The sequence below is a fragment of the Engraulis encrasicolus genome, chromosome 17 (genome assembly GCF_034702125.1).
Source record: "Engraulis encrasicolus isolate BLACKSEA-1 chromosome 17, IST_EnEncr_1.0, whole genome shotgun sequence".
Taxonomy (NCBI): Eukaryota; Metazoa; Chordata; class Actinopteri; order Clupeiformes; family Engraulidae; genus Engraulis; species Engraulis encrasicolus.
Genome location: NC_085873.1, coordinates 10,769,086 through 10,784,257, shown reverse-complemented (window position 1 = coordinate 10,784,257; position 15,172 = coordinate 10,769,086). Strand labels below are relative to the sequence as shown.

The following is a 15,172-nucleotide window of genomic DNA, read 5'->3' as shown; positions in this document are numbered from 1 at the left end:
GACTAAACTGGTTGGATGTGAAACAGTGAAAGGTCTGCTAAACATAATTTCATGAATTCCATGATGACTGTCTGTTTGAGATTAGCTGTTGTTCATACAATACTAATGAAGTTAGAAGCTGTGGGAATTGGTGCGTAACATGGTGCGTAATATTGGTGGTAAATGTAACAAATCGGTCGAGTAAAAGAATGCGAGGCTGAATGTTTTTTTCACCGGCACATCCAGCCAAAAACAAAATGAATTGACAATGCTAAACGCCATTTTAATGGCCATTAGTCATTCTGCAGTAGTGCTAGTAGGTATTGGCCCATCAAAAAATAAAGTTTTTGGAACTGCGGACATTCCTTCAACTCCGCTGCTCTGGCTTTCTACCCCTTGCACCTTGCGCTGATAGGCAGCCCGACTTTTCAAAATAACATGTTCGACTACCGGAGTTCATAATGTGCTAACGAATAGCAAGGTGGTGCTCAACCAAATCAGGGAGTTTTGAAACGGACGAGAGGGTAAGGAGGGAAACGAAATGCAAACAGCAGCGGCCACTGATAGAATTCACGCGGAAGGTTCAAGCGCAAAGAATGGGCCGTTTCAGTCACTGTCAAGAGTTGACACGCGAAGTCTCCCGGGAAATCGCAGATGTTTTTTGATAGCGACGTACTATCTGTCGACAATGCATCCTTCATGCACCGAGACAGAGAGAGAGTGTGACGAGAGAGAGACGCACACGCTTCTGTTCGAAGCGCTTGCTAAGATGCCACAATCATCATTCGGAGCGATCCAGAATGGGGAAGGGCAAATCCAAGTTCACCTCGGTTTCCACCTAAACAAACAAAAATCAACGTATCTATCGATCTAGCTACCATATGAGTGTGTTTTGATTTCAGTTTGACATCCCTGGCTTAGGCGTTCAGCAGGCGTTTTTTGCAGGTGCCTTAGGCTTAAGGGGTAGTCAAGGCTGGTTATGGATTCTGTGTTCCCTATCCAAATCACGAAAACTTTGCCATAACTATAATGACTGCCATTTTTGTCATATCCTGTGTAGTATTTTCTCTGATTCTGCTAAAGACACACACACACAGAGACTCTCTCACACAGGTATTTGGGGGGCATTTGGGTGCACCTAGATTTTGTGCTGGTGCACCTGAAAACAATTTTTAGACGCACCAGTGCAACCAGCGCAAAAAGTTAGCAGAGCCCTGGTGGACATTGACTGCAGGAATCCACTTCAAGGTGCACTGCTGGTTCTTTCTCTCCTCCTACTCTCTGAGAAGAGCTAGTTCTTCTGTTAAAAGTGCACTGCACTATTAGTTAACCATTATAAATGGCGAATTGTTGAGAAATGTTTGAAACATACCTGCAATAACTTGTACTAACACATACACTCAATGATGAACTTGTTAAATTATAAAAACATTATTAATTTGTGTTATTAATAGGATTTGGAAAGCTATTTCATTTCTGTAGTCAGTTTAAGATCGATGTTGTAATGGTAGTAAAAAAAAAATTGGAGGTAGTAAAAAGGTAGTAAAAGGTAGTAAATTCAACCTAGGAATATCTGTAGGCACCCTGTATATGGAACATTAGGCTACTCGTGTGTGTGTGTGTGTGTGTGTGTGTGTGTGTGTGTGTGTGTGTGTGCGTGTGCGCTTCCCTCTTGACAGGTATGGACTGAAGCCAAACGACCAGATCCTGGCTGAAGACAAGCACAAGGAGATGTGAGTAAAGTGACATCCTTCACTTGTTTATCTCACCCGACCACTCGTCATCCCACTCGTCAACCCACCCTCCTGTGTGTTAATGTGGAAGTAACAATAAATCAGATAATAGAAGGGACTCGAATTAGTAGGTGCAGCACTTCCTGTAGTTTAACTTGGCCAGGTTTAACCATGAACCAGTTTCTTGGAATACTCCCCTGGTGTTCTGGTGTTTTTTTTTTCCTTTTAAGAGATGGCACTTAGGCCTACTATAACATCCTATTGATTTTGTGTATTCATACATGTGTGCATACATGTGTGTGTGTGTGTGTGTGTGTGTGTGTGTGTGTGTGTGTGTGTGTGTGTGTGTGTTGTGTGCACCTAAAAAATATCAACAGCACTGGGTTATTAACTTTGAATTGTGGGGAGAGGATCACATTTTTTTTTATTTTACTGTTTTTGATTTACTTGATTAATTTGTTAATACTCATATTATTACTATTATTTACTTTAATTTATTATACTTCATGATATACTTCATGAATTTAGACTTTATTTGACTACTTCTTTTTGGTTACTTCTATAGGCCTACTTCAAACTACGCAGTGTTGTTGCTCCACCCACAATTTCGTTGACTTCATTGACAATGACAATAAACTCCTTGAATCTTGAATCTTGAATCTTGCTTAAGGGCACCGGGTCGCTTTCTTTAAGACCATCATGTGCTCAGCATCTATCTATGGTAACACTCCCTGTGATGATGAAGAGACTATTAGGAGTCCCATAGATGCGTTTCTGTAATGTTATATTGGTCTATCGGTCAGATATCATTCATCACTGTTTTCATGCGACTTGGTGTTTTCCGAGGGTTTCAGTTTTCGCATGATTTGGTGTTTTCGTGCATCTCTTGACGTAGCTATGAGTTCTGTTCTCTGTTCAGTCAGTCACCAGAGAGTCAGATGAAATTCAGATGCCAGTGCACATGTGTGATGGCCGGCAGCTGTGAATGACCTTATGGTGAGGGAGTTGGCCTTGGGAACTTGAGAGGATCACAGGTTTGATTTATGCTGCTCACCAATGGGGTAAACGTGGACACTATAGGCAAGTAGTTCTAGAATTTCACTCCAAAATTCCTCAGCTTCCATAGAACCTAGCGTGAAAATTCAGAGTGTTTGCGACATCATGATGATAACTAAAAATATTGCCTATAGTTCTAATCAACTACATGTGATTGTAGTCCTCAAATTGTTGATTGTGTAAATAGACCTGAATCCAGACACGGCAGTCCAACATGGGAAAAGAAAGTGGCGAAATCAAATGAAATGTGATGGTGTGGTTAACCAGACTAAGTGGTTGGGCACTGAATAGTCAGCACTCTGCCTCTCAACACTCATTCATGGCCTTCCAAGGCTTCCTCTTGCCAAGCCCTCTAACACTGACCTGGGGGTGACCATTCTTGTACCCGGCTTCGGAGTGGGTCACTGTGTATGACCGCATCAGCCAAACAACAAGTAATCTAATGTAGCTTGGCATTGGAGCTTGATCTGAAATGGCCATTGGCTAATATAACTTGGCTGGAGCTTGGAGATGGGGCTGGGGGAAGGCAGAAAAGTGGGTCCCAATTACATTCTGTTTATTGGAGTGCAGCTTTCAAATTACTTTGTCCCGGGGCCTGGCCAAAACTGTCCGTGGCCCTGCACGACACGCTACTGTACAGTACACTATGTATGAACTGGTGTCCATTACTTCTTGGCTGTCCAGCAGCCCATGTGCTGGGTGTAGTACTACTGGAGTAGTGCAGTACGGGAGTAGTAGCCAGGAATAGTGGTGGCTTCTTCCTTCGCTTCAGGCCTGATGTTGTTGGTAAGTGACACCCCTGGCCCCATATAGGCTATATGAACAAGACAGCTGCCAGCGTCTCTCTCTCTCTCTCTCTCTCTCTCTCTCTCTCTCTCTCTCTCTCTCTCTCTCTCTCTCTCTCTCTCTCTCTCTCTCTCTCTCTCTCTCTCTCTCTCTCTCTCTCTCTCTCTCTCTCTCTCTCTCTCTCTCGGCTAAGGAGGGGTCCACACCCGACAGACTCACCCACATTGCTGTCATGCCAGCACCACATCTGTCCCAAAGACTCTTGCGGTGGGATCACATCGCTGGTCTAGATTCCTGCACTTAAAGTGTGTGAAGTGTGTGTGTGTATGTTGGGAGTGTATGTAGCGGGCTGTGTGTGTGTCCGTGAAGAGTCCAGTAGCCTCAAATACTATGGGGATTGAATACCAAAGTCAATGGACAAAAACCAAAGTGAAGGACAGCAATCAGTGTGCCACCACCACTTAAAGTCTTAAATCTTGGCCTTTTGTCGCATTGTCGTGGGTAACGTGAAAGTTACACCCTTTTTATACCCTTCAATTCTTCAGTTTGTTATCACGGTGAACACATGTACCGATGCGGCCTCCCTGCCCTGTCACTAATTCCCAGCCATTATAGAGTAAACATTTTCACTGTACTGTACTTTGGCTTCAGGACACTGTGTGTTGTGCTGCGTTGATATAAAAACGGTATAAATATAGTCCTCTCATCTCCTCTGCTGTCCTTGTGCTGTTTTAATAATGCATTATTATTGACTGCTGCCGAGTGCATAGTGTCAAGTGCTGAGGGGCAGCCCAGGCCTATTTTTTAAGGAGACAGGCTTAGATTAGTATTAGAGGTTTGCAGGTTCAAATCCCTGCCCTTGAGCAAGGCAGTATCCTCACCTCACTTGTTTACAATAAAAACCAGGTACTGAAAGTTAGCAGCGAGTTGTGCTTAGCGTGTTGTTCTCAGCTTGTATTGAAAAATATGGTGGGCTGGGTTGTGACATTATGTGTGTTGACAAAACGTTATGAGATACAGCAGTTTAAAAGTAAGCCACTGGAATGACTCAGCAGTGTGCACAATACCAACTGTCAGTAGCCAGAATCAGCACAGCTGGCCAGTTAAAGGTTTCATTATTTGAATAGGATTCTAGAACTAGATTCTTCTGTAGAACACGTCTAGGCAATTGCATGTTGTCTATCTGCCAGAACATAGGTGGCTATAGTGTTGGTTTGAAGATCAGAAGGTTACAAGTTTTAGGTTTTATTATATATATATTATATGTTCCTTAGCTAAGTTAGAATAGCTTTTATTATTTATTTTATTACTTTTCCAAAAACTGCTCAGCTGCTCAGTTGTTATGGTTTGCACACTGAATAAGACACAAGTCAGGCTCACCAAGCACAGAGAGAGCACTGATGATGACAGAAACCTGAAACGTCTGCTCTTCTCTGTTCTGATAAAAATACAAAAAATCCTTTTGACCTTAGTGTCTAATTCAGTGTGCAAACCTGCTCTCACCCTGAACTGTTACAGTATAATGTTATGAACGACGACTTTTTTCTTTCTTTTAGGCCGTAGGCACTGTGGGCAACCATTAAAGTGCATATCGCAGGTTAACCACTACTTTGGATCAATGTGTACACACTGTATTCAATAAATGATCCACATATATAAGTCCCTCCAAAAACGATGTTAAACAACGATTTTTGTTGTTTGTTGTGGCAAATGTGGGTTTAACCGTAACCTGGCGACTACGTCAGGCGAGGCCATGGGTGAACGTTCTAATTTTATTTGCCTGGAATTTTACATAGGCGAGGTGATGATCACTAATGATATAACGGCCGTGGCCTGCAGGCCTATAATAGAAATCGCAACTACCGGTAATCGTGCGGCTTTTCTCATGCAGGGCACTGTAACAACTTCTAAATGATTTAGTAACTTTTGGCCAACTAGTTTTAGTAGAAATGCTATTCATGCAGGGTTGCAAATTCTGCTTGGACCTATAGGCTAGACTAGGCTATGCGACATGGGCTTCTTTTTTTTTTTTACTAATCCCTTCATATTTTTGGGCTTGCTTTTAATCATTTTTAATTAACTGCCAATATCGTGTCAGCTAAATGCAATAGGCTACCTAAATTACAAACAGCACAAACGGGTCTCTTGAAATGATCTGCGTAGCCTAAAATGTGGTGCTTTTCGCCCGACTGGGGAGTGACTGTCCATGGTGCTGAAATCGCGTCAAACTTTTCCTAGGTGCAAAACAGTAGGCTAAAGTAAGTCATGTCGCTGTTGTAAAAATCACATGGTCTATTTTCAATTCAATAGAATTACATGCAACATCAATAAAGGTCACCCACATGCGTGTCACAAATCAATAGCATAGGTAACCCACGCGGCGGCGGGACTATTTCGGTTAACCTATATTCCTTGAAAAAAAAAAAAGTCTGTGTGTCACAAAAAAACTGCACTGTCCGTTATTATAGGCCTACCAAACGAAAGTATAGAAGAAATCAAGTCTTCAGTTTCAATAATCCACGTTGTGTGGCGCAAATCCAAGCCTTCCAAGTCTCTCGCGGCCAAAAGTGACTAAGCTCACCTCTGATGATATAGCCTAGGCCTACTTATGTTCCAGGTTACTCACGGCACTGAGACGATGCAGGATAATCCATGGAAAGTCTTCAAGTAATCCAAACAGAGCGGTTCAAGCAAGACAGTAAAACAATAGTCGCCAGATCAAATAGCCTAGGCCTATAAACATAAATACCAAAACTAGGCCTATGTAGTTTTGGTATGACGTTTGATAAAAGCATCTCATTCAGATGGCCAGGGAGAGAGGCAAACAATCTTTCAACAGCGTTGGCTGGAGCCTTCGAGTAGAGCCTTTTGGTTGTATCTTTTCAGTCTCTATTTTCCTACTACGCGCGTTGGATCACGTTTTTAGATGCGTCCCAGCATCTCTATAAGAGGGTAGGCTATGTCTGTCCGTCCGTCTGAAACGCGTTCTTCAAATTGTTCCCTTCTGTGTCCACAAGGTGGGAGAGTTGACTACTTCGCCCAGAGCACGCAGCTGATTGCATTGTGAGACAAGTGCAGCGCGAGTACAATGCAAGTGCTGGTACATTGAATAAGAAGCAGTGATAACGCACCAGTTGCCCTAGCCAGGACAACTGAGGGGGCATTCAATTTTCGGCATTATTTTGCGTTTGGGCCGTGGGAGGCAACTTCGTTTCGTTTTCACCAACACCACTGTGAAGTGTGTGTCACTATGTTCACGGTCTTTACCCCCTTATGACACTTCGGCCCAAGGATGTCAAACGTGAGGGGGGCGCTTCATCATGTTGTGTATGATAGTGTCACGTTGTGCAGCTCAACTATGTGGTTTGTCAGAAACTCGCGGCAATGACAATGAAACGTGGTGCTGGAAACAAGTAGACAAATGCGCCATTGCAGCCGACTGTTTTGCACCTTGCCGTTAAAAAGCTTGGAGCGAATGATTCACCCAAACGGTTTTATTTATTTATCATTTGTCGCTGTTTACATTCTTTCCCACTTGGACATGATGCTGAAATGGCATGGTAGACCTACTAAAGGTTGATACTAACAATGTCTGGTAATTTGTAGTGTAGGCCTACTTGAAATTTGAAATCACATGGTAGGCCGCCTAGCCCTTCGAGACTCGCACTTTGAGGCAAGCGCAATCGTAACCACTCACCGCCCACCCCCCCCCCCCCTCACTTTTTTTTTTTTTGGTATAGTTCGAACACTGGTAGGATATTTTACTGCCTCACGGTCACATGGCACCCTGTAGCGGTCATTATATAATATTGGCAATGATATTTATTTCATACCCGTACGGCATAATTCAATCACACACCGTACAGAATACAGGGCTACCGCTACTGCGGGCTACTGAATGGCCTCGCCTGACGTCACACAATAGATTAGAATTCTTTGAACATGTTACTGAAAATACACACTTTTCCTCATTATATTTCATTTTCTGATACCCTGTTGCATGAAAAAAATGATGGATAATTGTTGAAGTGGTAGAACTATCAAAGGAAGTCCATTATTTTGAATAAAAATTAACCTGAGATATACACTTTAAATCATAACACTACATCATAATTGTAAAGCATAAAGCTCAGTTGAGCCAATCCAAAATCTGGGGAAATGCAGACACAGTGCATGCAATGGTGATGCCGATAGAAGCATGCATAGTGGTGTTAATGTGCCAACCCTGTCTCAAATAACTAAGGATCCTTTGCACTTAAAGGACCTTGAGGTTGAGTCTTTCTCTCTCCCGCTTTCTCTCTCCCTCTTTCTTTCTTTCTTTCTCTTTCTCTTTCTTTCTTTCTTTCTTTCTTTCTTTCTTTCTTTCTTTCTTTCTTTCTTTCTTTCTTTCTTTCTCTCTTTCTCTCTTTCTTTCTCTCTTTCTCTCTCTCTCACAATCACATCTGTGTAATAAATTTAGACTCTGGCATGAGCTCAGTCGTTGGGGGAACCGTTTATTGATGGATAGTCCCCTCAGAGCTCACTGCTAGAGAGCCTTAAAAAACACACACACACACACACACACACACACACACACACACACACACACACACACACACCTCTGCACCTTGCCATGAGTGGCAATCATTCTCCTGTAATGTCCCACTCTCCACTCTCCGCCCAATCCACGCATCATCCGCATTCCTGCCTCCGATCTCTAAAATCAGTCACTTTTGCTGACAGGTTGTGGTTTGTTGGGTTGTATGTGGTGTTTTTCCCAGTGCTATATTTTTTTCCTCTGTGACTGTTGTGACGACTATCAGGTGCTGTGCTGTAGCTGTTATCAGAGCCTCCTAAGTGGACAGGAGTGGAGAGACTAGGGTAGTGTTTCTCAATGGGGGTGCTACAGTCCCCCAGGGGGCGTTATAGAGCCCTAGAGGGCATTGAGAAGGCTGGAGCAGAGAGGAGAAGGGGTGTTCAATTGCCATTGGAGGTGGGGTGGGGGCATTATTTCATTTTATTTTTCAATACTAAACGGGGGGTTTTGGCAGGCTTATTAAGTCTAGGGGGATATAGGGAGGCCTTTGAAGAAGTCAAGCGGGCGCTTGTTCCAAAAAAGGTTGAGAACCACTGTACTAGGGATTCCTAACATGCCTTCTCTTGGCCTGGCCTGGTCTCTTCTGGTCTGACCTGTGGTGTGAACGGACATGGGCATGGACATAAAATTAGCAGCTGTGAGGGCTTGGCAGAAATGTAGGTGTGTGTGTGGTATGTGAGTTTTGTGTGCGTGTGTATGTGTCTAGGCGACAGAGAGATGAATGTGTGAGAGCGTTCGTGTACATTTGTGTGTGCGTGTGCACATGTGCATGCATAGCCTACCACTGTGGGAAGAAGTGTTGGGATATGCAGAGTGAACCCGCCTGACTGGTCTCCTCTCCACCACCAGATGGGGTTTCATAACAGATAATTTGTTTCCTCGGCTTCCCCATTCCTTCCTTGTGTGCCCCGCTCGGGTGCAATCTCAGAACCTCCATTTCCTGTTTTTGATGCGATCTTTCCTCCAGACAGCCCGGCAGGCATGCTGAGACAAGCGAGCCCACTGTCTTGCGGTGTAGGCGGCAGTCTTTCACTACAATATAAAGGCTTGTAGTACAAATGCTTCAATCCAAGCCTCATCAAAGATTTCAGAGCAGAGTACTCTAGAATCTGTGGTTTTCATCCTTTCTGATACGATCAATGTCAGCGATCGTTGTGAGGGAATCCTAAATGTCTCCTCTCATCTTTGACACCAATAGTGACAAAAGACTCACAAAATTAGAAACTGGGGACCCTGTGTAATCTTGTGTAAAATCTGGCACAATTGGCACCAAAGCGGTCAATAATAAGGTAACATTTATAAAAGGGGCCCACTTGTGCAAAGCCTTACTAAGTCTCTATTAGGGAACCGACCAAACGTACAAAGCTTTATGGCTCATCACCATGGACGATGTCATTGCCACCACCACCACTGTCTGAAATTGGGAGTGCTTTACCCCGAAGCAGTCCATAAGAGGCCTTGGAATCCTGTGAGGATGCCATGATTTACTGTGTGTTTGTGCGTGCGTGCAGATAATAATACTGGTTTCGGTATCGGCCCCGATACTTGCTCATTATTCTCATACTTACTTGTCAAACACTTGCCGATTCCAGGCACCAATCCTGCTATTACACTTAATATGGAAATGTACAATAAAACCAATATCACAGGTGGGAAAAAACAAGGCTACAACACATATTTTTTTTCATTGTATGTTGGGGCTAAAAGTATCAGTATCGGTACTTGGTATCGGCAAGTAAGGACATTAATGCACTTGTGCTCGTATTGGTTTTCAAAAAAGAGTGTCATCGTTCATCCCTAAATAATACAGTGATATATACCGGCCTCACCCTGTATAAGCTCACAGTTGCCAGGCAAGCAGTGTTATTTTCCCCGTTTGTAATAAAAGAATGAGGACGTGAGTCAGCACCACAGCAGCAGGCTATGAAGGCCAGAGCAGGAGGTGGAGGATGGAGGAATGCAGTCAATAGTTCACAGCCCTTGGATTCGAACTCTTCCATTTGGATTTTCCTCAAGAGCAGCTAGTGACTGCTGTGGCATGTCTTCCCCCCCCACCCCCCCCCCCCCCCGAAATAATCAGGAATTCCAGGTATTCCCAATCTGGAAAATGCAAGTATCGAAGTGAATATACTCACTCTTTAACTCTGTAAGGCAGAATTCATTCTGTAAATTGTCTGGATCACACCCCCGGCAAGGAATTGGTATTGTGACCTGATGGAAAGTAATCAACATTAGTAGCAAACATTTGTCCCCTTCAGTCACCCCCTACTGGCTGTAAATGGAACAGCACATTATTTAAACTACATCACATGAGGTAGACACCTTTTACCCAAAGCGACTTACATTCGAGGACATGGTCATAGCAGACAACACTTGCAGATACAAAGTGCACAGGCCAGTTCAGCAACAATGCAGTGAATTGTCTCACAAGAGAAGAGTCTTAACTTGCTTCTTGAAGGTTTAGAGGGATGACCTTAGTCTTGTTGCCTCTAGAGGTTTGTTCCACCACTGAGGGAGAATGACTGAGAGGAGTTTTGACTGGGAGTGCTTAGAACGAGCAGGGGGAATGGCCAGGCAATTTGTGTTCGAGGACTCCGCTCTCTGGCAGGAACATATGGCCTTAGTACTATATGTCTTTCAGATAAGCTCGTGCTGTTCCAAACTACAGTGGGACAGTCCACTTCTCCATACAGAGATGAAAAAACTCCCCCAAACATTGTTTTGATGCACTTGATTTAGCTACAGTAACCAGATTGCACTCATCCTGAGGGTGGAAGACCATTTCCCATTTCCTGTGACTCCACCAGAGCCATTACCATGACGATTAAATGTTCTTGGGGAGGAAGTGGGGTTATGTGGTGAGGGAATGAACCATGGCGAATGCAAGATATGCCCTTGTGGCATTTCTGTACCAGGGTCAAGAGTTTGCACAAACTCTTTGATAAAACTTTGAAGGGTTAGGGAGTTTGTGTATATGTGTTAAGGATTCATGTCCATATGGCGTGCATGCGTCCGTCCGTCCATCCGTCCTGCTTATTCAGAGGTACCTGAGGCACATGTAGTGTAATGTAGTCATGTGGTCCATAGTTGTAGAGCAGGGGTTCTCAACCTTTTTGAACAAAAGCCCCCTAGACCTCATCATAAGTCTGTTCATGCCGCCCTTAGTGTTAAAAAAAGGAAAAGATTATTGGACCTATTTGCAACTGACCGCCCCCATCTCAGCTGTCTCTTTCTCAATGCCCCCAAGAGGATCTTTAACTTCCCCTTAGGGGGGCCATAGAGCCCCTGTTCATAAGTCCCAGAGGTGGCTCTGCTATGGCTGTGGCTGTGCTGTGCTGCCCCCCTCCTGCCAAAACTGCCCCATCAGCATCATCACTGTGGTCCTCAGCTCAAAACGCTGAAGACAAAGAACCACTGTCTGTCCCAGTGGTGTGTGTGTGCATCCCTCACACCAGTTAGGAGACCGGATTATCATTGAGTGTGGATACCAGATTCCCATTGCTGATGTGTGTGTGTGTGTGTTTTCCTTTGTAACTCTCTCTCTCTTTTACACACACGCACACAGTGTGCGCAGGCATCAACATTACTGACATAACCGTTATTTGATTGTCACCTCTATTGGCCAAGTAATTTGACTTTGTGCTGCCACTCGATCTCACTGTCAGTGGTCAATGGAAATTCCATTGCAAATGCCTCTGGCATGTTTTTGCAGGCTCATTGACGCAATCTGTAAGCCACTTGTTGGATTATTGTGGTGTTGTGTAACGATATGTGTAACTTGTTTGAAACACCAGTTAGTGTACTGTGTGACTGTGCGATATTGGAATTGTCGAGCAGATTTGTTTCAGGGTTATGAAGTCTGTGCAATTATTCAGTTTGTTTATACGTAACATTGAGTGTATTTTAATGACTGAGGCATTCATGTGAAGACTATGTGGCTGCAACGTGGCTTGAAAGCTAGCCGGATTTCTAAAAGACATGGCAGGTTTGATTTGTTGTTTGATTAAAGTTGGCAGATTAAAGCATTTGACCCTTTGAGTGTGTTTGGTTTGTTAATTGTTATTTTTAAATTGGAGTTTTGATTTGTTTGGTATGAGGGAAATTAGCAAGGTGATATGCTGTAACAATAACATGTGTAATTCCACTGGCGATGGATTTATTTAGGCATGCCATCACGTCTCATACAAAAGAGGGCAGACGCACAACATGACATGGAGAGACAGATCATTTTGTACGTGTCATGCATCATTCAAGGTGAAGAAGGAAACATACACGCACACACACACACACACACACACACACACACACGGTTAATTTTCGTAGGGTCACCTGAGGCTAATGTAATTTTCACAGCATGTGAGAACGACGCACTTCAATTACTGCCAACAAACGGCTTCAGTGCGACTGCCGAGGTTTTCAGAGGAAAGACGAAATAACCTCATTTGCGACTCTCACCGCTCTGATGAACCAGTTAAGCAAAAAGAGGCACATTTACACATCTGGTCTCTCTCTCTCTCTCGCTCGCTCTCACTCTCTCTCTCTCTCTCACTCTCATCCTGACTTGTTTAAAAGCATGACTATCACTTTTAAACACTTGAGTCAGGAGGTCTGTGGCCCAGAATTCAATTATTCCTTAACACACACACTAATCCTGTTTTACACCCAGCAGTAAGTGAGACGAGTCCATGGATTTGTCAGCCATCCAGCTCACAAGCTCAGCAAGTATGGCTTCCCCTGACCTGTTAAGCCTCATGGACACACACACACACACACACACACACACACACACACACACACACGCATATATACACCTGGACCACAGCTGTAGACAGTAACGCCTTCTGCCAAGAATTGCTAATGCAGTTTCTAATTCTACTTACCAAGTCATTGTTCCTACGCATACTTTCTGTTGCATACAGCAAATTATGAGAAGTGATTAAAAAGAACTGATTAAGTATTGGTTAGCTGGTGTGGGCATTCCGTGACCATTTGCTCTGACTTTTACTGTATTTTCAAGGAGAGAGGGAGGGAGAGCGTCAGAAATGTTGGTCTTTAAGGAGTAAACTAATCTCATAATGGGGGAATTAAAAGTTCAACAAAGTATGGAGTATGATTCCACGAAATTCACTAAGCAATTTCACTTCTTCTCATCCAATATCTGTTTCTAATGTGATTTATATAAAAAACATGAACAGCAGTGCCATCATCTGGTGCCTTTAAGCAACTGCAGCCTCCTTGGATCTCCTCAGGATGGCTTTTAGGAAAAGAATGCGATGAAGTAGAGTAGAACGCCTCTTTTGTCATCATACATGGTGCAGTGCAATTTAAAGCCTCCCTTAAAGGAGCACTTCTGCCAATATCAATATGCTGTTGTATTGCTCACGCTACCCTTGACTTGTCAGTACTCGGTGATGCTGCATTTTTCTAGCCTGGCTCTCACGTAGACCCTTCTTGCATCTTTGTCAAACTTTTTGAGCTTGCACGAGGGTCTGGAAATCTTAGACGAGCCCGAAAGGAATCAGATACGTCACAGCCTGTCCAATCAGAATCGTGGGGTGGAATCGCAGGGCGGGATATGCAAGTCAGTGGTTGAAGTAGTACGTGATTTAAAAAAAAGCCATGTGAATTCTCCAATCAGGTTTGAGCTGTTTTGAACACACCCATGCCTGTCCAGAGCTAAGTGGTTGACAATGTTCCATCGCGTGTGAACCAGGTTAGCATTTTTCGGCTCAGTCCCTTCCGAGATCTGAGCTATTCGAATGGGGGCAGATTTTGCTGACATTAAAAACTCTCTTAATCAAGGCCTACTCCAAATATTTTCCCAAAAGGTATGGCTGTTTGCTAGCTGTCCCCTGATGCTGCATAAGCTTTTGGATGTTTTTGGGAATGTAAACAAACAACTGCCCCCATTACAATGACCAGGACCTCAGAAAAGGCTGAAGGAAAAAAAATATCAGGTGCTGACAAGTCCAGGGTAGTGTGAGAATTACAACTGCATGTTGATATTGGCTGAAGTTATCCTTTAAAGCCGAACACAGCACAAAGCTAATACTAATAATAAGTACAAAACGGGCTGTCATGGGTGAGTGGTTAGGGCGTCAGACTTGTAGCCCAAATTGCACGCCAGCTGCTTCGAGATTAGGTGCAGGAACGGGCATCAGCGCGGCTCCAGAGAGGCTGGATAAGATTGTCTTCAGATCTCTGGTAGTTCTCTGTTTGCCTCAATGCGCACGTTCAGTGGGCTGCATGCTTAGTATAGGAGGTAGAATCACTTGTACAAGAGTCTGGGGTGTCAAACTGAAATTAAGGTGCTGGTTGCACTTCTCCGAATTTTAAAAAAATCTGGACAATTTTTTATTCGTTTACGTGTAAATAGGACGTGGATAAAACAGGTGTGTTTCAGCCCCCTAAATGGGATATTTTTCAAGCCGGATTTTTGAGAATGCATTCTAAAAACCAAAGGCCAAAACCAATGTGTTTTCAAAAAGATCCATATACGTGTCAACGGCTTCTCACAGAAAACAACAAAATGTGGATCAAAGTTGCAGGCTGTCCTCAATTATTTATTAAACAATTGACTAAAATAGTGCATACACACACAATACGCTTGCAAATTTCACAAACGCTCTATCCCATCATATACATTTGGTAATTCAAATGTTCCTGGCCTGCACAAATATGTACACACTGGATACGAGTGTGAAATGTTACACAAGTGTAGGCCCCCTCATATTACTGTGGCAAACCAAATGTTGTGTTCAAGTCATGTTACTATATAGTAATAGTGTAGGTGAGCCGATTGTAATAAGCTTGCACATCTGGAATCATCTCGGTAGGCTACATAAAATTCCTCGCGGCCAGATTTGGCCGCCGGGCCTGAGTTTGACCTTTTCTCGTCTGAGTGCTTCTGGGTAATTGTCAGCATACTGAGTGCCGGTAGAAATACTTTTCTCACCCAGCAGGTGGCAGCATAGCTTTACATTGGAAACACACCAGAGAGCAGAGTAGAAAGCAGAGTAGAGCAGTTCTCTCTCTCTGTCTC

The 15,172-nt window shown here is 43.6% G+C and overlaps 1 protein-coding gene across 3 annotated transcripts in view; it reads left to right on the top strand.

Annotated features, from left to right (window-relative positions):
• The window catches only part of LOC134467804 (adenosine kinase-like), a 303,549-nt gene that overhangs the window by 5,002 nt on the left and 283,375 nt on the right, over positions 1-15,172 (top strand). For all 3 annotated transcript variants that reach the window (XM_063221739.1, XM_063221741.1, XM_063221740.1), the window contains one exon: positions 1,659-1,712. In XM_063221739.1, coding sequence (XP_063077809.1) covers positions 1,659-1,712 — 54 coding nt within the window. The remainder of the gene's footprint in view (positions 1-1,658; positions 1,713-15,172) is intronic.